At 48.0% G+C, this 26,833-nt stretch overlaps 1 protein-coding gene across 1 annotated transcript in view; it reads right to left on the bottom strand.

The window, feature by feature from the left end:
• Positions 1-1,248: 1,248 nt before the first annotated feature.
• LOC130474948 (C-type lectin-like) overlaps positions 1,249-26,833 on the bottom strand; it is a 42,467-nt gene continuing 16,882 nt past the window's right edge. The window contains exons 2-5 of the mRNA XM_056846638.1: positions 8,257-8,350; positions 3,705-3,845; positions 2,701-2,815; positions 1,249-1,316 (exon numbers count right to left, since the gene is read on the bottom strand). Of these exons, the coding sequence (XP_056702616.1) occupies positions 1,249-1,316; positions 2,701-2,815; positions 3,705-3,845; positions 8,257-8,350 (418 nt within the window). The remainder of the gene's footprint in view (positions 1,317-2,700; positions 2,816-3,704; positions 3,846-8,256; positions 8,351-26,833) is intronic.

A 26,833-nucleotide genomic window follows, 5' to 3' on the forward strand; every position in this document is an offset into this window, starting at 1 on the left:
TGATAGAGGCCTTGGCCCCCTCCCACCCCCTACCAGTTGCTGGGTACCTGGCAATCCTAGTCCAAACTCTCCTTATCAGTCTTGTGACTGATAAGGAGAGTTTGGACAAGGATCCTACTGGCCCCAGATGAGTTCCTCTACCCAGAATTCCTGTATGGGACATTGTTTCAGAGAATAGTGATGTTGATCTCCAGTAGACCAGCAAGTGAAGTCCAGTAACATTTTAGAAACCAACAAGAAATTTGGGGTAGTAACTTGCAAGATTCAAAGCTCCCTTCATGAATCTGATGAAGGGAGCTTTGACTCTCAAAAGGTAATTCTTGTTGGTCTCCAGGGTGCTACTGGGCTGGAATCTAACTTAGGGCACATCATGAGCACACTTGGGAAATATACCTGGGAATGAGGAGGCACTTTGTTGACCACTTAGCCTTATAGCTGCTTATAGTGTTATAATTACACCTGTATGAATCGTCCAAACAATCATTGCTGGTTGACAAGAAGAAGAAGAGTTGGTTTTTATATGCTGACTTTCTCTACCACTTAAGGAAGACTCAAACCAGCTTACAATCATCTTCCCTTCCCCTCCCCACAACAGACACCCTGTGAGGTAGATGGGGCTGAGAGAGCTCTAAGAGAGCTGTGACTAGCCCAAAGTCACCCAACTGGCTTCATGTGTAGGAGTGGGAAAACAAATCCAGTTTACCTGATTAGCTTCTGCCACTCATGTGGAGGAGTGGGGGAATTAAACCCAGTTCTCCAGATTAGAGTCTGCTGCTCATGTGGAGGAGGGGAGAATGAAACTCAGTTCTTCAGATTAGAGTCCAGCGCTCAGGTGGAGGAGAGGGGAAACCAACCCAGTTCAGCAGATTAGAGTCCACCACTCCAAACTCCCACTCTTAACCACTACACCACACTGGCCAGGGTTTATATCAACAGGAACAGAGCCTACCATCCTCAGCCTGAGAATAACACCAGCTACTTGAAATATCCATCTTGTTCAAATCGGGAGGCTTTATTTATGGAATAATCTGAGGCCCAGACAGTACCAGACTAACAAGCCACACATGGTGTTGAAAGAGAATTTATGGCTGCCACCACTCCACAAATGTTTGAGGCATAAACTGCAACACAGAGATATAGGAAACTGGATTATTGTAGATGGAAGGATTTAGGCACTTGGAAGAAAACTGTCCTTTGATGAGACTGAGGCACTGGAGACAGACACATGGACACCGAAGAAACCTCTGCTCAGGACGTCATCTTACATAGGAAGGCAAACTTCAGTGAACAGTCAGCATCTTGCCAGGTCTTGAAACCTAGAAGAAGAAGAAGAAGAAGAAGAAGAAGAAGAAGAAGAAGAAGAAGAAGAAGAAGAAGAAGAAGAAGAAGAAGAAGAAGAAGACACCTTGTGAGGTAGGTGGGACTGAGAGAGTTCAAAGAGAACTGTGACTGGCCCAAGGTCACCCAGTAGGCTTCACGTGGAGGAATGGGGAATCAAACCCAGTTCTGCAGATCAGTCCACCACTCTTAAGCACTTGCACCACACTGACTCAGTGTCACAAGATCATGCCCCTCCACACCTTCTATTCTTCAAAGAAATCCCTCCCTCTTCCAATTCCAAAGGTGGCCAAGATCTCTGTATAGTTTCAGAGGGTAGCCTAGCTGGTGTGCAGGTGTGCAGCAGAGCAGATAGATTTGAGTCTGCTAGCACATTAGCGATCAACAATGTTTTTGAGGTATAAGCATTCGATAGTCAATGCTCCCTTCATCAGATATCTCTAGAGTGCTACTGGACTAGAATCTAGTTGGACTAGATCCCTGTATGGTTCACTGAGAGACAGATCTATTGCCTTTCCATCTTGACAAGCAATACTTTATCAACCCAGCTTTGGAGGGGAAAAATATTGTCTTGGATAAAGGTCCTTGACCAAGAAGCACATGTAGTTATTTCAGGGATGGAGTACCAACCTCCTAGGAGGTAGGGAATTGGCTTTAGATAAGAAGAAAAAGAAGAACAGTTGGTTTTTATATGCCAACTCTCTCTACCACTTAAGGAAGAATCAAACCAGCTTACAATCACCTTCCCCTCCTCACAACAAACACCCTGTGAGGTAAGTGGGGCTGAGACAACTGTGACTAGCCCAAAGTCAACCACCTGGCTTCATGTGTAGGAGTGGGGAAACAAATCCAGTTCACCAGATTAGTGTCTGCAGCTCATGTGGAGGAGTGGGAATCAAACCTGGTTCTCCAGATCAGAGTCCACCGCTCCAAACCACCACTCTTAACCACTGTACCATGCTGGCTCCCAGCCTGATCTGACCTTAGGGAGATCATGAGAAGGAGGGCACCATGGCCATCTTCTGGGCATGGAGTGGGGGTCACTGGGGTGAGGGGAAGGAGGAAGTTGTGAATTTCCTGCATTGTGCAGGGGATGGGACTAGATGACCCTGGAGGTCCCTTCCAACTCTATGATTCTATGAAGTTAGCTGCGACTTGACAGAACTTTACACTCACAGGGACATATACGGTTCTCTTCCATTTCATCCTGAAAGTTTGTGACTTGCCCAAGGTCACCATTGACCCTCACGGCAGAGTAGGGACTTGAACCTGTATCGCCCACATCTTTATTTCAGGTTTCCTCTCACCTTGACCCACCCCCCATGCTGCAGTTCTTAGCATACCTTGTTTCACATTCCTCACCTTCAGATTCTATCATATAGGCACAGTACTTTGAACCTGTTAAGAAACTGGGTGCACCTGAAGTCCAGCGATAGTCTTTGGTCTTTGATCCATCTTCCCACGTCCACCGTCTAATCTGCAGAGACAGCAAACGGAGAAGCGTTATTATCGGGGAGGGAAAAGAATGCTCTGTGCACACAAGAACACATGAAGCTGCCTTATACTGAATCAGACCCTTAGTCTTTCAAAGTCAGTATTGCCTACTCAGACCAGCAGCAGCTCTCCAGGATTTCAGGCCAGAGGTCTTTCACATCACCTACCTCTCTTCTTCTTCCTCCTCCTCCTCCTTCAACACCTGAAGCTGCCTTATACTGAACCAGACCCTTGGTCCATCAAAGTCAGTATTGTCTACTCAGACTGGCAGTGGCTCTCCAGGGTCTCAGGCAAAGAGTCTTTCACATCACCTACTTGCCTAGTCCCTTTAACTGGAGATGCCAGGGATTGAACCTGGGATCTTCTGCAAAGGTCAAGGCATACATGAAGCTGCCTTACACTGAATCAGACCCCTGGTCCATCAAAGTCAGTATTGTCTACTCAGACCGGCAGCGGCTCTCCAGGATTTCAGGCCAGAGGTCTTTCACATCACCTACCTCTCTTCCTCTTCCTCCTCCTCCTCCTCCTCCTTCAACACATGAAGCTGCCTTATACTGAACCAGACCCTTGGTCCATCAAAGTCAGTACTGTCTACTCAGATCGGCAGCGGCTCTCCAGGGTCTCGGGCTGAGGTCTTTCACATCACCTACATGCCTAGTCCCTTTAACTGGAGATGCTGGGGATTGAATCTGGGGCCTTCTGCATGCCAGGCAGATGCTCTACCATTGAGCCATGGCCACTCCCCTATGGACTCTATGGCATTGATGTCCCTCCCCAAACCCTGCCCTCCTCAAGCTCTGCCTCAAAACCTCCCACCGGTGGTGAAGAGGGACCTGGCAACCCTACTGTAGCAGCAAGAGTTTGATACTCACTTTCCATTTGTCTTTGAGTCCAAACCAGATATTTCCCACCCCACTGAATGAAGAAGTCAGGTATGTGTTCACCGCTGTCTGCTCCGTGTCAGTGAGGATGGAGGCAAGATGGCTGCTCTGACCCAGGCTGCTGCATTCCTCCTAAGGGAGAGACCCCAGAGAAAACACTTCTTAGTCTAGAGAAAAAGGTCTCTGGGGGTGGGAGGATCGGGCGGCACTAGGGTTGCCAACCTCCAGGTACTAGCTGGAGATCTCCCACTATTACAACTAATCTCCTGCTGATAGAGATCAGTTCCCCTGGAGAAAATGACCGCTTTGGCAATTGGACTGTTGCACTGAAGTCCCTCCCCTTCCCAAACCCCGCCCTCCTCAGGCTCCACCCCCAAATCTCCAGGTATTTCCCAACCTGGATCTGGCAACCCTAGGAGGCACTGGACCCTAGAAATTAGGGTTACCAACCTCCAGGTAGTAGCTGGAGATCTCCCACCGTTACAACTGATCTCCAGCTGATGGAGATCAGTTCCCCTGGAGAAAATGACCGCTTTGGCAATTGGACTCTATGGCATTGAAGTCCCTCCCCTCCCCAAACACCACCCTCCTCAGGCTCTGCTCCTAAAACCTCCCTCCAGTGGTGATGAGGGACCTGGGAAACCTACTAGAAATCTTTCCTGGCAAGATCAGGCTGGATGCTAGAGTTGCCAGCTCTGGGTTGGGAAATCCCTGGAGATTTTGAGGATGGAGCCTGAGGAGCGTGGGGTTTGGGGAAGGGAGGGGCTTCAATGGGCTATAATGCTATAGAGCTAACCCTCCAAAGCAGCCATTTTCTCCAGGTGAACTGATCTCTGTCTCCTGGAGATAGGGTTGCCAGCACTGGGTTGGGAAATACCTGGGACAGAGCCTTAGGTGGGTGGGGTGTGGGGATGCCATAGAGTCCAATTGCCAAAACAGCCATTTTCTCCATGTGAACTGATCTCTATTGGCTGGAGATCAGTTGTAATAGCAGGAGATCTCCAGCCACCACCTGGAGCTTGGCAAGCCTTCCTGGTGATAAATTATAATCCCAGGAGATCTCCAGCCACCACCTGAAGGTTGGCAATCCTACTGGGTGCTAGGGTTTCCAGGTCCCTCCTCCTCCTTGGCTGGGGGCTGCAAGGAATTAAGGGGGCCTTTGTAGGCCTTGCTTACTCCAGTGCCTGCTGCCTGGGCTAATTGGCCCTTGGAGACTTCCCTGCCCCACTTCCAGCTGGGACTGCACCCCCTAGGCCCCTCCTGGCCAGACAGCCCCATGGCCATGGCTTTGCTGTCTGACTGCACCAGACCCTCGTCAGGCCACCATACATGGGGTTGCCAAGTCCCCTTCTCCTCTGGCGGGAGGTTTACCCCGCCAATCCATCGGCTGGCTTGGAGCGGGGCTTGAGCGCTGAAGCATCCTGTCGCGACACGGTGCTTCTGGGGTAAACCTGAAACTGATGTAATCGTGTCTCATGCATGCGTGCAATCCCCGCTCTGAGCCGGCCAATGGATTGGTGGGCAATTGCCTGCCAATCCAAGCAACCTGGCAACCCTACTGATAGATTTGCCAACCTCCAGGAGTCTGGTGGTCTCCTAGGCAACCATACAGTACTGGCAGCCTTCAAGCCTTGTTTTCAGTCAATAAAGGGCAATATAAGGGAGCAGGGCCCTTTACAGAGGTATTTTGGCCTTTTGGGGAGGATTCATAAAGGCAGGCCTGCCAGCAAACACTGGACAATTTGATACCTACCTTGAAACTTTCAGGACAGGCTGCTTGCTACTGTTCAACAGCAGCCTCCCCCCCAAAAAAGGCCAGTTGTGTAGTGGTTAGATATTTTGGTCTAAGACCTGGGAGACCCAGGTTTGAATCACCACTTGGCAATGGAATCCCATTGGGCGACATTGGGTCAGTTATGCATGATCAGCCTAAGCTACCTCACAGGGTTGTTGCGAGGATACAATGGAGGAGAGGAGAATGATGGAAGCTGCTTTGTTTCCCCGTTGTGCAGGAAGATGGAGTATAAAAGAGATGGGGGATGGACAAAAGGCCAGTAGGTGGGAAAAGAAAGAAGGAAGTGGAGGAACAGGCTACAGAGGGAAATAGGGTTGCCAACCTCCAGGTGGTGGCTGGAGATCACCCGCTATTACAACTGATCTCCAGACAACAGAGTTCTGTTCACCTGGACAAAATGGCCGCTTCGGCAATTGGACTCTATGTAGGGTTGACAGCTCCAGGTTCAGAAATACCTGGAGATTTTTGGGGTGGGGTTTGGGAAGGGGAGGGACTTCAATACCATAGAGTCCCATTGCCAAAGTGGCCATTTTCTCCAGGGGAACTGATCTCTATTGCCTGGAGATCAATTGTAATAGCGGGAGATCTCCAGCCACCACCTGGAGGTTGACAACCCTAACTCTATGGCATTGAAGTCCCTCCCTTCCCCAAACCCCGCCTCCTCAGGCTCCACCCCAAAAACCTCCTGTCGGTGGCAAAGAAAGACCTGGCAACACTAAAAACTGGGCCTGGCTCTGCGGCTGACACCATGCAACAGCGCCACAGTTTTCCTGGGTAGAAGATGCTGTGGGAGGGATGGAGGGAAAGCTGAACATGGGGATGCAGTAGGGTTTCCAGGTTGCTCCTCGCTACTGGCAGGAGCTTTGCAGGGGTGTGGCTGGTGGCCACGATTAGGGAGCGCGTGACTCACCAACGTCACTTCCGGATTTTCCCGGAAGCGATGTGGATGCTCTAGCAATCGCCTCTGAAACTGGGGTCATGTGTGTCCCGATCGTGTCCCCCCCTCCGATGGCTGTCTTCTGCCCGCCGACCAACTGAGGGGCAGAGGGCAGCCTGGTGGATTGGTGGGCTTTTGCCAGCCCCCATTGGACAGTTGGCAAACCTAGGGTGCAGCTAACGGTAGATTAGCTGGTGGGTGGGAAGGAGAGAAGGAAGCAGGTAAAGAGGAGGGATAGTGGGGTTTTCCAGGCAATAGTTGGGAAGGGGGAAATGAGATACCCCACACGCGTTCTTGCAGGTCCCCTGTTTGTTTTAATTCTAAAAGGCATCACATTAAATAAAGCTTCTGCCTGAAACATTGAACACTTAGTATAAGATTTATGCACACTCTCACTCCCTGACATTCTGTGTTTGCCTCCACCTCCAGTGGCAGCCATTTTGCTGCAGAACAAATCTCCAAATCTACACTTAACTCTCAAGTACCCCAGCCATCATCAAGCATTGCCAACTGCAGGGAGACCATACCTCCTCCTCCTCCCTTCCTTGGGTATAAAAATATCTCCTTTTGACTAGGGCTGTTGAAAAAAAAATCAGTAAAATTCGGATTCGGCAAAATTCAGCCCGTTTTGATTCGGGCTGTGCCGAAGTCCGAACTCCCCCACTTCATATCCCTGAAATTCGGGAGAGATCCCAGCTGGGAGGCGTAGATCTGTTTAAAGGGCCCCCCGCACACCTTCAGGGAAGCCCCCTGAAGGAGTGCGGGGGGGGGAAACAGATCTGCGCCTTCCAGCTGGAAGGCGCAGATCTGTTTAAAGAGCCCCCCGTGTGCCTTCATGGAAGCCCCCTGAAGGCGCGTGGGGGGGCCTTTAAATAAGCCCCTCTGCACTGTCTGCGCAGGCAGCCAGAGGGGTTTAAAGACCCCCTGCCCCGACTCCTGGAAAGGCGGGCGGGGGGTTGTCAAGCCCCTCTGCGCTCTCTGCGCAGGCAGCGCAGAGGGGTTTTAAAAAAACCCACCCCTCTTCCCGGGACTCCTGGGAAGGCGGGCGGGGGGTTGTCAAGCCCCTCTGCGCTGTCTGCACAGGCAGCGCAGAGGGGCTTAAAGACCCCCTGCCCCTCTGCTCCTGCCCTGAACCCCAAATTTGCCAAATTTATTCGGGAACACCCCGAACTCGCTGAATTCGGCTCCCTGTTTGTCCCGAAGTAAAAATTGCCGAATCAGGGGAAATTCGGCTGTTTTTCGGTTCGGGAAGAACTGAATCGACAGCCCTACTTTTGACACGGTAGGGATGCTGCCATTTACACAAGATGTGAGCCCTACACCTGGCGTGCAGTCCTTTCCCCTTCCACTCTTGCAGCTGCCATTCTGGAACCTTCTTCTGCAGGAAGGTAACTTTAGCCTCCTTGGAAATCTCAAACCTTTACTTTCTTAGCTCTGTGTGTGTTGGGAATTGTTTGTTTTGTGAGTGTGTTTTTAACCTATTTGATTACTTTTAATAAAACCCTTAAAATTCACAAAAGCCCCCTCGTTATTGGGTTGCTCTCCATCTGGCTCGCTCACCTAGGGGCGGAATTGGTTAAAAGTTCCCCATGCCACCCTCTTGCAAAGCTCTATCTAGTCTCCAGCTAATTCCCCCAATAAAAAGAGACCCCCTGTGCTTGCCATAACAATTTTATGGTTGCACCCACCACCCTCTAACAAAATTACAAAGGTGCCTTCAGGCTGTGGGGGGAAAAGGTTTGAGAACAACAATTTGCACATACAATTTGAAGAGGAAATATGGAGCTCAGGTTTAGAGTACCAATTCTCACCTTTGCCTCTTTCCAGGTCAGTTTGTCTGGAAAGAGTCCATAGCAGTTGTTGACATAGGACAGCCACCCTTTGGGGCAGGACGTTGCTTCTGCTCTTGACAGAGAAAGGGGAAAAAGGGGTTACCTTGTGAAGGAATGTCAGATCCAAAAGCTCGATACAAAAGGGGAAATGGTGGGGATGCAAGGGGGAAGATAAATCCCTTCACCAGCACCCCCCTCACTTTGTTCTGTTCACATTCAACAATGTTCTCTTTGTTCACAGAGAAATAGCTGGCATTTCCACTTGTCTTTCAGATTCAAGAAAATAATCTTAAAACCATAGATGGTTTGGCATTGGGGTATCTGAAGGACTGTCTTCTCTCATATGTTCCTCCCTGGGAATTAGTCACAGGGAGAGTCCCTCAACTGTCTCCCCAATCAAAGAAGCTCATCTAGCGCAAACACAAGAGAGGGCCTTTTCGGTGGCAGCCCCACAGTTGCAGAACAACATCCCCAAGGAGGTGTGCCCAGCACTATCACTTTCAAATTTTAGAAGGCATCTGTGGCTCAGTGGTAGAGCATCTGCTTGGCATGCAGAAGCTCCCAGGTTCAACCCCTGGCATCTCCAGTTAAAGGGACAATTGTTGCCATATGCACAGCCTGACCTCCTGCCCTGGTCTTGGCAACTACCTCAGAGACACACTGTACTGTTTAAGCGTTAACAGCCTGTCGCTCTGGGCAAGCGCTCCACTGCATTACCAGGCTGTCAAGGACAGGAGATCTGGTCACCCCTGCAGAACCAGCCATAGGGAAGCCATGATCCTGATTGTCTCCTGACAGCGCGATCAAGACGCCCGGCGGAGGCCAGTCTATGAGCCCGAGTCAATGCATATGTGGGTCGCGTTTGCCTAATCCTGGGAACCACCTCTCGATCTGACAGCAGATCAGGACTCCTTGTTTGAACGGCTGTCTGGTTTGGTACTGTCAATGTAGGATCACACCTAGACACTTGCACGTTCTACCCGTAGAGTCCTCCCCCCCCCCCGTTAAAGCAGGGGACTCCACAGTTATCGTGGTCTATGATCTCTGCCAATCATGCTAGAAGTTTTTTCCTAGCCACATATGCCTCGGGGTCTTCATCGGACTTTTGGCATTCGGCCCAGAAAATAGCTGGGATGGACTCACCCACCCGAATGAATTCCATCATGTTCCTTATCCAGGGTAGCATTCCCAAATTGCGGAGATCATGAGTGGCCATATAAGAATGTAACCTCACATGCTCGTGTGGAGGAGTGCATCGCAATACCAAGGAATTTAGGTCATTCCCATCTGCCATGGGATAAGAGGTGTGAGCGGCAGTCATCCATGATATTACTGTGTCCCGGTTAAGGGGACCTACATGGGCAGTGGCAGTCTTTAATTCCTCTGCAGTCCACTGTCTAGTTTCAATCATCTGTTTTTCTACAACAGGTTGTCTGCCCTGCTGGGTCCTGGTTTTTTTTTTTTTTTTTTGTGACAACTGGCTCAAGGGGGGCAGAAGCCTCCTGTGCTGTTTCCCACTTGGGACTGGTTGGCGTCGTTGGTGCTTCAGCCACCTTCAAGATGGGGTATAGTGGGGCAATACCTCCCAGTTGCGGTTGCACAGTGCTAATTAGAGACTGTTGGAGATCTAATTGCTGTTTTAATGCATTGATCTCCAGGTGGCAGGTCTCATGTGAGGCTGCTTCATATTTGTGTTTGTTTTGTTCGACAAGGAAATTGGCAGCTTGGGTGGTTCTTGCCGATTTTTCTAGCGCTTCTGTGAGCTGCTGAGTGAGCTCTTCATTGCAGAGGGAGAGAGCATCCTTCTCTCAGGTTATTTCTATTACGGAAGCCGTGGCTGCTTGCTTCTCAAACTTAAGGCTGTTATTTTCTGCTATTAATTGTTGGACTTGCACAGTGAGTTGTTCTTCTTCATCGAAGGCACCGCGGGCTTCTTCTAGCATTTCCCTACAATCATGAGTGCTGTATAGAGACCCCATGCTAAGTATTTCGTTTTCTTTGAGGAGGACGGTTTGTCCTTCTCACAGAAGGTTTGAACGGTTTCCTTTAATGTTTCTATGGGATCTTCAGTACAGAAGCTTCCTTCTTCCCACGGGCATTCACCTTTTTTTACTAGCCATTTTTCTAGGCATGGGAGGCTCTCCAGTTTTCTGAACATTTTGGATGAAAAGGGACTTTCGTGCCTTTTTCATGAAGGGCACAAAGAACTCCCTCCCGGGGTTCCCTATTGGAAATTCCGGTGCGTCCCATCTGGTTTCCAAATCTTGGTTGCTCTCATATTAGGACACCATTGCTCCTAGGCCAATCCTATCAGTTACTCAGTTGCTGACAATCAGTGCTCGCCGCTCCTGGCTTCAAGCATTCGGGTGCTTCTAGTTTTAGGATACCAATGCTTCCCGCTCCTGGTTCCTCTTTGGGGGCCTTGAGCTTGCCTGGGCTATGATCCACGTCCAGATCGCAAGTTTCAGTTACTCAGTTACTCAGTTACCCAGTTTCTCAGCTCTGGTGATGGCCGGAAAATAAGTGCACCACAGAGAATCTCAAGAAGAGAGTGGACCAGCTAAACACAAAGAATCTCAAAAGGTTCTTCTACAGAGAGTTTTCAGGACAGAGGGGGGAACGGGGTGTTTTTATATCAGAACATGCAAGTGTCTAGGTGCAAGCCTACATTGACAGTCCCAAACCAGACAGCCGTTCAAACAAGGAGTCCCGATCTGCTGTCAGATCGAGAGATGGTTCCCAGGATTAGGCAAACATGACCCCCATATGCATTGACTCGGGCTCATAGACTGGCCTCCGCCAGGTGTCTTGATCGCACTGCCAAAGAATGAAAAGGGGGGTAACGCCAACCCACTAGATAGCGCTCTGCTAGAGCCACACACACAGTTACACACACACTCTGTTCTTTCAATGTGATAATTTATTCAGGTGACACGTTCAGTCAAAATTCGGAGAGTCACCGAAACTTCCCCTTACATCTGCCCGTGGAATACCCACGTGTCGACTTTGCATTGCATTCACATGTGCAGGGGTGCCCACATTCTCCACCAATTCTGTTACCCAAACTGCTCTCAACTTGGGGAATTATCGCAGCAGTTGGAAATCACAGAGTATTTATTTATATAGCGGAATCACACCCAATGTATACCAGAGTTGTTGTCAGTAACCCCTGAAAAAAGACAGAGGCAAATGGCTTCCGGATTAAGAGAGTTTATATAAGCAAACGTTCAATGATACATACAAAAATACAGAAATTCCTAAGAAAGAAAAAGGTGATATATACAGAGATGGTTCTAAGGTCATTGGTGGGGTAATACATTACCAAATCCAGAAGATGTCTGAGTTCCATGGCAGAGAGGAATAAAAAGGGGGCAGGGGGAGTCCCCTGTATGTTCCAGCATGGCTGCTCACTCTGGCAGAGTGACAGTCAGTACCAGAGAGAGAGGAAGAGAGAGAGCTAAGGACTTTTGGGGGATTCAATTATATCTTACTCTGGGGGCGGGGTGGTGAGGGGCTTCCCAGGGGGGTAGAGATGGCTCTAGATGGCTCCTTCTCAAAACAATGGGGATCAAAGACTTCTTGTGATGTGGCAATATTATATGCTATCCTGACACCAGTGATTTGTACATCCGCGGGACTGGCTGGAATCTGATTCTTATCTCTTGGAGATTTATGGCGATGTCTCATGAAGGTGCAAATTTTGGCTTTCCAGGATGTGGCAGCTGTGGGAATCGTCTCCAGCTGCTAATGTAGATTGCAACAGATGTTTTGCTGATTGAACTGTTGGGAGGGGGGAAATGCAGGAGAAGGCTATGTGGTGCTGACGCCACAGCTCCATGGCTTCTCTTTGGATCAGGAGACAATCAGGATCATGGCTTCCCTCTGGCTTGTTTAGGGGCAACCCGGTCTCTTGTCCTGGACATTCTGGCTTGCACGAAGCAAAGGTACACTTGCCAAAGCGACGGGCATTGCCGCTTAGGCAGTATAGTGAGTCTCTGGTGCGGTTGCCATGACCAGGGCGGGAGGTCAGGCTGCCCACCTAGTAACACTAGGCAGGTAGGTGATGTGAAAGACCTCTGCCTGAGACCCTGGAGAGCTGCTGCTGGTCAGAGGTGACAGTATTGACTTTGATGGACCAAGGGTCTGATTCAGTAGAAGGCAGCTTCATGTGTTCAAGGACAATTTTATTTAGGACTGCATTTGATTAAAGCAGTGCTAAATTGTGATTTTAAATTTTGGTTGTGTTTTTATTTTATTTTTATTTTAGACTTATAGCCCACCCGTTCCCTGGGTCATGGGGCTCGGGGCGGATCACAACAGTTCAATGAACAATCAGTCAATAGCGATAAAACGTACCAAACCTTAAAAATACAAAGCCGTAAAATATGTATGTGTGTATTTTTGTTCACTATTTTATGTATTTTATTTGTATTGTAAGGTGCCTTGAGCTCCATAAGGAAGAAAGGTGGCTGACAAATGCTTTAAATAAACAAATAAGCCACAACAACTCTTCAAACTATGGACAGAAGCAATGCTGAGGCAGTACAGAGGTTGTCTCCTAGCCACTGAGGATCAAACTATCCTGCTAGGAGCACAACATGGACTTGCCTTCCAGAAAGTAAATCATGATCAGCAGGCCCCAAAGAGGGATTCGGAAAGACGAGACTGACAACATCTGCCCCTGTGGAGAAAGAACAAAATATGGAAACGATTCAAAGTGGCCTGGAAATTTTCTTGTTTTGAAGCAGGAAAGGATTCCCAACATAGGGTTGCCAACCAACAGGTGGTGGCTGGAGATCACCCGCCATTACAACTGATCTCCATTTCCCCTGGAGAAAATGGCTGCTTTGGGAATTGGACTCGATGGCATTGAAGTCCCTCCCCTCTCCAAACCCTGCCCTCCTCAGGCTCCACCTCCCAAAAGCTCCAAGTATTTCCCAACCCAGTGCTGGCAACCTTATCCCAACAATGTTTGCTGCATCAATATTTCCTGGAAGAAGAAAATACCTATGCTGGAAATAGTAGAAACTATAATAAATGGCAGCTCGTGGCTTCAAAGATAATATAATGTGAAATATACCAACTGGAAAAGAAAACAATATTATAGAATATAATAATTCTATTTTTGGGAAAATCCAAAACACAACATATATTTATAAACACTGTGTTGAAAGCCACACAGAAACCTCACTGGGTCTGGAATAACAAAAATGTATATATACAGATTGCTTTTAACAACAAAACATGAACAACATAAATTCAAGAATTATTTCTGTGGCCTTAACAAAGGCTCATGTATACTCAAGAATTATAGTCCATGAAAAATCACAAAGAGACGAAGAAAGGTCCAGGGTGGGTCTATCACAAGTATGCGTTTCGGAATCCAATCTTTCCTCAGCTTGGCGACCACAATGATGTTTAAAGAGACCAATAATAAGGGCTTCACTGCTTTTCAAAAAGTCCAAAGAGTCTTCAAAAGGAAATTCATGGGAACAATTTTTCCCCATATGAAAGGGATCTAGAAAGAGTAATCAACCCATTCAGAAGTCAGTATTCTTCGAAGTGAGAACAGGAATGCCACTTCTCACTTCGTAGAATACTTGTAGTCGCTGCCTTCTACTGGAAGCTGCCTTCTACTGGAACAGACCCTTGGCCCATCAAAGTCAGTATTGTCTACTCAAACCAGCAGCGGCTCTCCAGGGTCTCAGGCAGGGGTCTTTCACATCACCTACCTGCCTAGTCCCTTTAACTGGAGATGTCTGGGATTGAACCTGGGACCTTCTGCATGCCAAGCAGATGCTCTACCACTGAGCCACGGCCCCTCCCCCTATGGTTGAGGGCAGCGATGGTATGAGAGATAGCTAGCCTACCTCTCCCCCCTTCTCATTATTTTGTACCAACTTTGATCCTGAATGGGGAATTGATTGCTTCCCCAAAAACCTGTTGTGAACCTGCAAGCCAATTCTAGGTGCCAACTAGTTTTAGTATTAGTATTTTCCTGGAATATATTATATTTTTATCCATCATATTTTACTGTAACGTATTTTAAATGTGAGCCGCTCTGGGACTAGCCTCAGCTGTTATAGGAGCAGGGTATAGATTTAATAAACTTAAAATAATAAAATAAGAACGTAAGAAAAGCCCTGCGGGATCAAACCAAGGTGGCCAACCGGGTGCCTCTAGGAAGCCCACAAGCAAGATGACTGCAGCAGCATTATCCTGCCTCTGTTAATAACATAAGAAAAGCCCTGCTGGATCAGACCCAGGCCCATCAAGTCTAGCAGTCTGTTCACACAGTGGCCAACCAGGTGCCTCTAGGAAGCCCACAAGCAAGACGACTGCAGCAGCCTGCATTCCACAGCACCTAATGTAATAGGCATGCTTCTCTGATCCTGGAGAGAATAGGGATGCATCATGACTAGTATCCATTCTTCTCCATGAACATGCCCAATTCCCTCTTAAAGTCTTCCAAGTTGCAGCCATCACCACATCCTGGGGCAGGGAGTTCCATAATTTAACATAGAGTTGGTGATGCATTATATTAGGTGCTTTGGAGCACGGGCAGGATGCTGCTGCTGCAGTCGTCTTGGATAGTCCCGTCCTCCATAAGACCATAAGATAAGGCCATGCTGGATCAGACCAAGGCCTTGTTCAGACAGTGGCCAACCAGGTGCCTCTAGGAAGCCCACAAACAAGATGACTGCAGCAGTATTGTCCTGCCTGTGTTCCACAGCACCTGATATAATAGGCATGCTCCTCTGATCCTGGAGAGAATTGGGATGCATCATGACTAGTATCCATTTTGACTAGTAGCCATGGCTGGGGGAGGGCGGGCTACAAATGTGAAAAATAAATAGATAAATAAATAAATAGTGCTCTCCTCTATGAACATGTCCACTCCCCTCTTAAAGCCTTCCAGGCTGGCAGCCATAGCCACATCCTGGGGCAGGGAGTTCCACAATTTAACTTTGTGTTGTGTGTGTTGGTTCTAACCACTCCTCACAGGGCTGTTGCTCTAATCCCCATCCCCTGCCTGTGGCCAAAGCGGACCTGGCAACCCTAGTTGGGAAACTCCTGGGTGTTTGGGCTGGAGCCTGGGGAGGGCAGGGACCTCAGTGGGGTACAATGCCAGAGAGCCCACCCTCCAAAGCCCTCCATTTTCTCCAGGGGAATTGATCTCTGTCGTCTGTAATTCCAGGGGAACCGAAGGTCCCACCTGAAGGTTGGCATGCCTAGCCATGAAGATCTCTTACCACAACCTCCGTTCCTCTATCAGACTCTCCCTCTATCTCTTGCTGTGTCTTGTCTGAGGAAAGGGCCTTCTTTTTTTCCTTCTGCGGGTAAGTCTAATCGGCTTCAGACTACAGAGAACAACTGATGGTGAGTGTCTATGATGCATGATTTGGCCGGGAGGGCTGGCTAGAAATTGAAGTAAATAACTAACTAAATGAATGAATGAAAGTAGAAACATCAAACACAGCTGCAGGTCACAATGGTGTACCCAGATTGGTTTGATCCGAAACTGATCAGCAATGATCTAGCGTACAAGAAGAGATAAGGGAGCCAGTGGGAGGGGAACAAAATGAGACCAGGATCTTGGAAGATGAATGCTCAGAGGATGGAAGTTGCAGGTAAGGAAATAGAGGGAGCTGGAGTAGGGTTGCCAGGTCCCTCTTTGCCACCTGCGGGAGGTTTTTGGGGTGGAGCCTGAAGAGGGTGGGGTTTGGGGAGAGGAGGGAGTTCTATGCCATAGAGTCCAATGGCCAAGGTGGCCATTTTCTCCAGGGGAACTGATATATATCGGCTGGAGATCAGTTGTAATGGCAGGAGATCTCCAGCTAGTACCTGGAGGTTGGCAACCCTAAGCTGGAGTGACTTCCCATTTGCAGGCAGGAGACTAGAAGTAAAATTGTCCCCAACAGATATTTCTCTCTCCTTTGTCCTTGTGAAGGAAAAGCACCCTGCTTTCCTTCTATGAAACAATGGTTCAGGCTTCTGCCCTAGTATTCTCTGATATTAAACACTGGTAATTAAACATTGGGGCCTGCAATAACACTAGCAGGCCTCTCACAAATCCCAGTGGAATGTGCTTTCGATTTTGGAAGTACTCCTCAAGGTCTCAAGATTGCAGATAAACAGCTGCCCTGAATTTACAGCCAACTGGGGGCAGCAACAAACGATTTATCGGCTGGTAACAACTTGGGCCATTAAACGTTATCTCTGAGTTTGAGTCTTTCCAGGTGTCTCGCGTAACTGCAGAATGCGAGGCAGTGCGTAACACTCGTGACTGAGAGATGACATGTCAAATTAATGTAGGGTTAGTTGAAATCCTTGCTATCTTATTGGCTAAGATATAGGCCGGTAAGATGGAGAAGATAAAATGAGCCGTTTTTTGAATCAGAAAACATGGAGGTTTGGGGTTGCGCAGGCGCAACCTTTAAGCCTTTCATCAAACTTTGTTTTGCCTCATAGAACGAATCTTTGCTTGACTGAATGGGACCAGCATGCTGACATACAGATGCTAACCTCTTGGACTTTGGTAACTCTTTTGCATCACTATAAGATTTAGCTATTTGTCTGATTTGCCTGACTTTATGCCAAATGCCTTTTCAACTGAAATGTGTAGTTAGATTATTGAAGCTTTCTTGTTTTAATGCTGTATGCCTCACGTAACTTTTGCCTTTCTGTAACGAGCACAAACCTTTGAATAAACCTTAAGTTTATTAATATTGAACGTGTCTAGTGATTTCAATGGTTTCCCAAGCCTGAATCCTAAGTGCCTATACTGGCTTTGACCATGCTATCTTTTGAGTAAACCGTTTTGAACAGAGTGAATTGGCCTGACCAGGGCTCAACCTGGCAGGGAAGGTGTCACACTGAATTTGGAGCTTGGCTGGGGTTACCCTGGACTCCTTGCCTGGAGGCTCACCCTTTTTTTGTCCCAGGGTTGGTGGCAGCTATCCTTTATTCTTGGGGTTAAAAACCTGAGTTTAACGTTTTGCTTTTGTGAACTACTTAAACATCCAACCAAAGAGAGCCCAGCTGGTGAAGACAGGTAGGAGCAGTCTTTGACAGTCCTGTATTAGATTCAGTATTGGTGGAATGTGTCGTCAAGTCACAGCTGAATTATGGTGACCCCGTATGGTTTTGAAGGCAAGAGACATCCAGAGGTGGTTTGCTGAGAGAGTGCTAAGAGAGCTGTGACTAGCCCAAGGTCACTCAGTAGGCTTCATGTGGAGGAGTGGGGAAATAGAACCCAGTTCTCCAGATTAGAGTCTGCCACTCTTAACCACTACACCACACTGGCTCAGATGCTGTATTGGCCTTCATCCAAGGAGAATATAGAACAAGAAGAGGAAGAAGAGACGAGTTGGTTTTTACATGCTGACTTTCTCTGCCACTTAAGGGAGAATCAAACCGAATTCCAATCACCTTCCCTTCCCCTCCACACAACAGACATTGTGTGAGGTAGGTGGGGCTGAAAGAGTGTGACTAGCCCAAAATCACCCAGCTAGCTTCATGTGTAGGAGTGGGGAAACAAATTCAGTTCACCAGATTAGCATCCACCACTCATGTGGAGGAGTGGGGAATCAAACCTAGTTGTCCAGATCAGACTCCACCACGGCAAACCACCCCTCTTAACCACTACATCACACTGGCTGTCTAGGATGTGACACCCCCCCCCATTTCGTCCTCCCAACAACCTGGTTAGAGCGACTGCAAAAGAGGTCCCAAAGCCCTTCGAGGTAATTTAGGAAGAGTTTAATGTTTGACACAACTCAAACTCGACTGCTTCCCAGTACATCACCAAGAAGGGCAGGAAGACCAGCATTTCCTTAATGTTTTTCTCGACTCCCTCTATGTAGTATGTTCTCTGCAGGAATTTTCTGTAGCTGTTCCCCAGTTCCTTCCCACTTTAGACCCATCCTTAGAATCATAGAATCATAGAGTTGGAAGGGACCACTGGGGTCACCTGATCCACCCCACCCCCCGTACCATGCAGGAAATTCACAACTATCTTCTAGGGCCGTCGATTCGGTTTGTCCCGAACTGAAAAACAGCCGAATTTCCCCCAATTCGGCGGTTTTCAGTTCAGGACGAACCGAATTCAAAAAAAGGTGGAAAAACGACTAGCCAAATTCAGTGAGTTCGGGCGATCACCGAATAAATTCGGCAGGTTTGGCGTTCCCAGAACCTGCCTTTTCCTGCCTTTAAAGACCCATTGCCCACTTTCCCGGGAGTCCTGGGAAAGTGGGCAGTGGGTCTTTAAACTGCTTCAGTGCTGCCAGCCCAGGCAGCACAGAGCAGTTTAAAGACCCACTGCCCGGTTTCCTGGAAGGGGGCGGGGGGTGTTTAAACTGCTCCATGCTGCCTGGGCTGGCAGTGCGAAGCAGTTTAAACCCCCCGTCCCCCTTCCAGGGACTCCAGGGAAACCGGGCGGTGGGTCTTTAAACTGCTCTGTGCTGCCAACCCTGGCAGCATGGAACAGTTTAAAGACCCCTGCCCACCTTTATTCAGCCAAATTGATTTGTGAATGCTGAATCTCGTGCTGAATTCCCCGGATCCGAATCGGGGGAGTTCGGACTTCGGCATTTCCCAGATCAAAACGGGTCGGATTTTGCCGGATCCAAATTGTACTGAATTTTTTTTCAACAGCCCTATTATCTTCCCCCACAACCCCAGTGACCCCTACTCCAGACACAGAACAACAAAAACCCTTCAGGATCCCAGACCAACCTGGGACTCCCTTGTTGAATGGCAGTGCCTGGATGCAAACCTGGAAAAGTGTCACCAATAACTTCCCCACCAATACAATTCTGCTGGTGAAAAAGGCCAGCACTGGGCAGAGGGGGGCATGTACGGGGAGTAAGCTGGACTCCGTTGGTATCCTAAGGACCCACCCAGAGTTCCATCCCAAACAATGATGTAAATTTACACCAGCAAATGATGTGGTCCATTCAAACTGAACTCCCTAGAGAGTCACAAATTACTCCCACTCCAATTCCTCCCTTACCAATCTCTAAATACCCCTAGGCTTCCCCTCTTCGCTTCAAAATGTGGTAACGTGGTATTGGCAAGACCTCTGCCACAACAGCTTCGCTCATCTACAGGCATCAACATACAAATGGGCAAAATCAACAGCTGTCTGTATGTGGGCCATCGTAGAATCACAGAGTTGGAAGGGACCACCGGGGTCATCTAGTCCAACCCCCTGCACAATGCAGGAAATTCACAACTACCTCCCCCCACACCCCCAGACACTCCTACTCCATGCCCAGAAGATGGCCAAGATGCCCTCCCTCTCATCATCTGCCTAAGGTTATAGAATCAGCATTGCTGACAGATGGCCATCTAACCTCTGATTCAAACCTCCAGGGAAGGAGAGCCCACCACCTCCCGAGGAAGACTGTTCCACTGAGGAACCACTCTAACAGTTAGAAAATACTTCCTAATGTCTAGGCAGAAACTCTTTTGATATAATTTCAACCCGTTGGTTCTGGTCTTACCTTCTGGAGCAACAGAAAACAGACTGGCAGCTGCTCTCCAGGGTTTCGAGCAGAGGTCTTTAATATCACCTACTACCTAATCTGTTTTTCAATAAAAAACCACTCTTAACTAGGGCTGTCGATTCGTTTAGTCCCGAACCAAAAACAGCCGAATTTTCCCCGATTCGACAGTTTTCAGTTTGGATAGAACCAATTTTTTAAAAAAGGCGGGAAAACGATGAGCCAAAATCGGCGAGTTCAGGGCAATCGCTGGATACATTCGGCAATTTCGGGGGCTCCAAATCAACAGCATACCCTTCAGTTAGTAAGCAGCATTCTCCCGCGGCCAATCGGTGGCCAAGCTGGGTCTTCTTCTGGCCAATCAGTCACGGTTGAGTGTGTAATCCAGCTGCTGTGTGGCCCAGGGAGAGAAAGAGAGAGTGTCTCTGTGTGAGAGAGATCCCTTGGGGGGGGGGGTGTGCACATTCGCAGCTTTCCACGGCTCCAGGGGGGCATTTTGGGAGGTAGAGGTCCTAAAATTTCAGTGTAGCTTCAAAGGACCCTTCTTGCAAGAACCCCCAAGTTTTGTAAATATTGGGTCAGGGGGTCCGAGGTTATGGGGCCCAGAAGGGGTCCCCCAAAAAATTGGCCATTGGAATAAAGCAAATAAGAACACATTTGCTGCTTTCCACAGCTCTGGGGGGGGGCATTTTTGAAGTTAAAGGTCCAAAACATTCATTGTAGCTTTAGGGGACCCTTCTTGCAAGAACCCCCATGTTTTGTAAAGATTGGGTCAGGGGGTCCCAAGATATGGGGCCCGGAAGTGGTCCCCCCAATTGCCCTTTGGAATAAAGCGAATAAGAACACATTAGCTGCTTTCCACGGCTCCGGGGGGGGCATTTTTGGAGGTAGAGGTCCCAAAATTTCAGTGTAGCTTCAGGGGACCCTTCTTGCAAGAACCCCCAGATTTGGTGCCGATTGGGGCAGGGGGGTCCCAAGTTATGCTGTCCCCCCCATCCACCCACTGGAATGATTGGGAGCAGGCGGATCCTGTGCATCTAGAGAGCTGCAAATCCAAGGCAAAACCTCCCATGCATAAATGAAATCATATTGGAGAGCACAGAGGGGATTGACAACCCCCCCATCAGGAGTCCCGGCAGGGCTGGGGGGGGTCTGGAAACCCTCTGCGCTCTCGGCGCAGACAGCGCAGAGGGTCTTGCCAGCCCCCCACCAGCCCTGCCAGGAGTCCCAGCAGGGCTGGGGGGGTCTGGAAACCCTCTGCACTGCCTGCGCCCCTGCCTGAAGGCAGCGCAGAGGGGTTTAAAGACCCCCTCCCCCCTCCCGGGACTCCCGGGAAGGGAGGCGGGGGCTGTCAAGCGCCTCTGCACTCTCTGCACAGAGAGCGCAGAGGGGTTTAAAGACCCCCCACGCGCCTCCAGGGAGCTTCCCTGGAGGTGCACGGGGGCCCTTTAAATAGATTTGTGCCTCCCGACCGGGAGGCTTAGATCTATTTAAAGGGCCCCCCGCACGCCTCCAGGGAAGCTCCCTGAAGGCATGCGGGGGGTCTTCAAACCCCTCTGCGCTCTCAGTGCAGAGAGTGCAGAGGCGCTTGACAGCCCCCCGCCTGCCTTCCCGGGAGTCCCGGGAGGGGGGAGGGGGTCTTTAAACCCCTCTGCGCTGCCTGCACAGACAGAGCAGAGGGGCTTGTTTAAAGGGGGCCCCGCGCGACTTCAGGGGGCTTCCCTGAAGGCACATGGGGGCCCCTTTAAACAGATCTGCGCCTCCCAGCTGGGGGCTGAATTTTCCCCCGAACTCCGGATCCCCCCCGAATTTCGGGGATCCAAAGCAGGGGAGTACGGACTTCGCCACGGCCCGAATAAAAACAGGCCGAATTTTGCCAAGGCCGAACTATACCGAATTTTTTTTCAACAGCCCTATAGCGAGTCTCTCTTCACTCGGCATCTGGGCTGCGCCTCCTCCTCCTTGGCTTTTTTCCCATTTGGGGTTGAGCCGAGCCATAGTTTTTTGAGGGGGGGCTTTGCCTGTTCTGCCGAGGGGTGTGTGTGCCCGCTCGCCTCTGCGGGAGTGTGTGCTGTGCTCTGCTTTTGTTTTTTGCCCCTAACCTGGGGTTGAGTGCGATGGTGCTGCTTGCTTGAGTCTCTCCCCTGCGCCACTCGGCAACTGCGCCTCCTCCTTCTTGGTTTTTTTCCCATTTGGGGCCGAGCCGTACTGGTGTGTGGGGGGGTTCTCCCATTCTGCCTGGGGGTGTGTGGGCTCGCTCGCGTCTCTCCCTGGTTTGAGCGGGGGGCTTCAGTTGTGTGTCCTCAGGTTTTCCCTCATTCATAAGATCAGTTAGGTCTATTTTGATACTTGCTCAAAACTGGTTTTCAAATTGTGACTTAAACAATGCATTTTCCTGGTCCTGAGACTCCCGAGTCCGATGCAAAAGGGGAAATTCCACCCCCACCTGCTCCTTATGCATAGCTAGCATGCCTCTGTCCCTTTCCATGGTTTGCAAACTCCCAAGGTTGGGTCACGTGTTGCTTTGCATGGTTTTGCAAACTCTGAGTCCAAACAGTGTATTTATTTCTATTTATTCCAATGGGTGGTGGGGGCACCCCTTCTGGGCCCATTAACTCAGGACCACCTGCCCCAATCATCACCAAACATGGGGGTTCTTGCAAGAAGGGTCCTCTCAAGCTATGCTGAAAGTTTGGGGCCTCTACCTCCAAAAAGCCCCCCCCCGGAGCCACAGAAAGCAGCGAATGTGTTTGTAATGGCTTTATTGCAATGGGCAGATTGGGGGGATCCCTTCCGGGCCCCATAACTCAGGGGGCCCTGACCCAATCTTAACCAAACTTGGAGGTTCTTGCAAGAATGGTCCCCTGAAGCTATGCTGTTATTTTGGGACCTCTACCTTCAAACATGCCTCCCCGGAGCCGCGGAAAGGAGCGAATGTGTTTTTAATGGCTTTAAAAGGCCAAATTTTTTCCCGAACTCTGAATCTCGTGCCGAATTTCATGGTTCCGAATAGGGGGAATTCAGACTTCAGCATTTCCCAAATAAAAATGGGCTGAATTTTGCTGAATCCGAATTTTACCGAATTTTTTTTTTCAACAGCCCTACTCTTAACCACTATACCATGCAAGGAAAGATGGTGGGAAAGATGGAAATGATATACTGCTACTGCCCCTGCCAGAGGCCACTGCCAGAATACACTTATTCCAGACAATGACACCTTTAGCTGAACATGTAAAATGATCTCTCCTGTTTTATTTGAATTTAGAATTTAGATAGGTTATACCTTTTAGAATAGATGGGTTGTTCGTGATATATCACACCTGAGGAGGGTTATCTTTAGTGGTTGACATTAAGAGGGCAGAGAATCCCATTAGGTATCCCTACAGGGAACCTCTGAATTCCTATTGATGTGACTAGCCTTTCTAGGCAGATGGTAAAATACACATAATACCTGTGTTTATGGGTTATATGATATGGGCATTTTGTATAGGATAATTTATCTTTTAATGTTTGTTATATATGTTTTGTTAATATAGGACCAGGCTCTAACCATGGGGAGTTTATATCTCTATATAAAAAATGGGATAAACATACTACTACTGAAGAACAGAATGTAGTATTTATTACTATGATTGTTTCTTAAGAAATTATGGAAAGTCAGAGAGAGGATGGTGTATTATTTTGGTAATTTTTTATTAATGATAGGTTTTGGTAGAGGAACTGAGAAGAACAGAAATGGCTGTCTTCCTCGCCTGCCTGACATCAGATGGCTTTTGTTCCTGTTATGAAAAAAGAAAAAATATATAGATTTAATATAGAAATATCATTTGAAGTAGACACTTTGTATACTTACCAGTATTTATACGTGTGTGGGTTTGAAGTATAATTATACTTTTTGTGTGTAACACATGGCTATGTATGTTGTATTTTTTACTATTTTGTAGATTTAGATATTGGAATATATTTGTGATACACTAGTTAATATTGTTTCTGTGTGAATTGGATTGAACTGCCAGATGTCAGGCAGATGTCATTATGTCTTGTGTGTGTGTGTGTGTGTGTAAAGAGCCGTCAAGTCTCAGCCGACTTATGGCGACCCCTTTTGGGGTTTTCATGGCAAGAGACTAGCAGAGGTGGTTTGCCAGTGCCTTCCTCTGCAAAGCAACCCTGGTATTCCTTGGTGGTCTCCCATCCAAATACTAACCAGGGCTGATCATGCTTAGCTTCTGAGATCTGATAAGATCAGGCTAGCCTGGGCCATCCAGGTCAGGACTGTTATGTCTTTCTGGGAGTAAATTTTATTTTATTTATTTATTTTTGTGTAAATTTCGGGTTTGGGCTTATTGGGCCTACTTTTTTTTTCTTGGTAAACCCAGAATAAGCCAAATACTCATACCACTAAAGGGGATATTTCAGCTTTATTTCTGGGTTTACAAAAAAAATTGGGTCCATTATAGTCTATGGCAATTTTTTCAAAGCTCCTGTGTGGGCTTTTTTGGAGTCACCAAATTTGCAGTGTAGCTGCAAGGCACTTTCCTTAGACGGACACCAAAGTTTAGAACAGGGGGTTCAATTTTATGGGCCTGAAAAGAGGTCACCCCTATCCTCCAGGCATTTGCAAGCTGAGCTGTCCATCAGTTTTCAGGTTCAGAAGTTCAGTGTTGCCGAGGACTGGTGGAAAGAGCCGGTTGGCAGGCTGGTGCCTCAAAGTCTGGGGGCTCCATTTGGGCTGTCGATTCGGTTTGTTCCAAACTGAAAAACCGCTGAATTTTCCCCTATTTGGCAGTTTCTGGTTTGGGATGAACCGAATTCAAAAAAGGCGGGAAACGGGGGAGCCGAATTCCCCGACTTTGGAGTGTTCAGCAAATAAATTCAGCAAATTCGGGGTTTGGTGCAGCAGCATAATCATCAGGCTCCTCCCCCACGCGCCTTCACGGGGCTTCCCTGAAGGCGCACGGGGGGCTCTTTCCCCCCCGATTTCCCCCCAAACTCCGGATCTCGTGCTGAATTTCATGGATCCGAAGCGAGGGAGTTCGGACTTCAGCACGTCCCAAATTTAAAAGGGCCGAATTTTGCCGAAGCCAAACTTTCCTGAATTTTTTTTTTCAACAGCCCTAGGCTCCATTCATATCTGGGGCACATAGCATGATGTCCATGCAAATTAGCTTCCAAACTGAGGAAAACGGTTTAAATGCAAGAAAAATAAGGCATGGAAAACTTTTCTTTTGGTGGCAAATGACATCCTGTAAAGAGTCCTGTATTTTTTTCCCTCTGGCAGTTTATTATGGTATGAAGGAAAAAACATTTTGGTGTGCTTGAAGTGGACATTATTTTACAAATGGAGGATGATGTGGCTATTAAAATATGATTACACCAAGTATGAACGTTTTCAAAGTTTACAGTACAATGGATTTCTTTTATAAACAGTCTCTTAAACATACATATGACAGAAAAAACATCCAAAGTTAAGCTATTTGCATTTATAGACTTTTTCCCTTTGGGAGGAGAAAAAGAAGAGCCTCATATTAAAAACAGAAGAAAATACAAAAATTGTTTAAAACCAGGAACAAATAATCGTACACTACAAATATACATTGTCGAGGAAGGCAACCCAGGAAGGGTTATCCACTGAATGATAAGAGTTGTCTAAGCAGACTTTTGTGCTCTTTGGATGTTAAGGATTTTGCACAACTTAACTTCATTGTTTTGCCCTCCCAGCTCAAGAGCCTTATGACTCAAGGGGAGTGTTTCCCACAGACACATATATTTCACTTAACTTGTAGATGTGTGAGCATGGACACCTCTTGAACAACAATTCTGCCATTCTCAAGTTTTGTTAGTTGTATTTGGTATGCATTGACTCATTCACATGTGCACATCAGGGCTTCCGTTGTCCCAAAGGCACATGTGTGACCCAGCCATAGGCCAAGGGCAGCATGAGTCTTTCCCATCTGGCATAGATAGCAGCTTGCCACAATGAGACTAATTTGATTAACTAATTTGTGTGGGTAAATTTCTGGGCCTGAAGAGTCCTGTATTATAGTAATCAAAAATTTGATTTCAAGAGATGGTCACAGTGTGGGGAAACAAAGCCTCTACTCGGAGAGACCTTCAGTTTGAGAGCAGGTATCAAGGAACACAGGTGTCTCCGCACCTGGGTTGCTCGTTTGGGGCAGCTAGCAAAAACACACTTTAACAAACACTGAGCAAAGAAACCCTCTTAGCTCAGTAGGCAGGCTGCCACCAGTCCTTAATGAACCAGTTTAGCCCCAGGCAGAGGTTAAGGACAGCCTCTGTGTGCTGGTACCAAATTAGCAAGTAGTGCTCACCTTGCAGAGTAGGACGTTCAGCCAGGTGAAGCTACAAAAATAAAGGGTTTGAGTTTGGTAAGCAGACCCCACTTAAAGAAGGCACTTGGGCTTAGAGCTTGAAGCCAGTTAAAGTCAGAAACTACAACAAGAATATAGCTCAAAGGTTTATTCAAAAGTTTGTGCTTGTTACAGAAAGGCAAAAAGATTCGTGAAGCAAGGAAGCAACAAAATAACAAAGCTTTTAAGCAACTAACTACACAGTAAGGTTTCCTTGGTTCAAAGCTTGGTAAAAGGCATAAGCAAGTTACATCATGTTACCAGTTCCAAAATGAAGTTGGACATCGTTTCAGCATTCAATAAAGCATCCCAAGAGTTCCGTTTGGCAGAGTCCCGCCCTAGAAGACATTAAGAAATCAAAAAGGTTTTTGATTGAGTCTCCATGCCACCTGCATGTCAAGACAACCACACACTATAGCTAAAGCTGGTCACCTTTATCCCCAAGAACCTGGGGGAGCTCAAAGACCCAATCAGGTTCCGAGAATGCCAATAAACCAGGTGATAAACGATATGTCAAAACATTGACCTAAAGGTTGCATTAGAGGGGTTCAGAGGTAAGAAATGCCTGCAGAACACAAATCACCTGGAACCCATCCATGACAAGAAAAGGGCCTAATTGAGAGAGTCATTTCCTTGGTAAAGAATTGACCTTCAATTTAGGGAGGACCCAGGAAGGATGCG

The sequence above is a fragment of the Euleptes europaea genome, chromosome 3 (assembly GCF_029931775.1).
Source record: "Euleptes europaea isolate rEulEur1 chromosome 3, rEulEur1.hap1, whole genome shotgun sequence".
In the NCBI taxonomy this organism is placed as follows: domain Eukaryota; kingdom Metazoa; phylum Chordata; class Lepidosauria; order Squamata; family Sphaerodactylidae; genus Euleptes; species Euleptes europaea.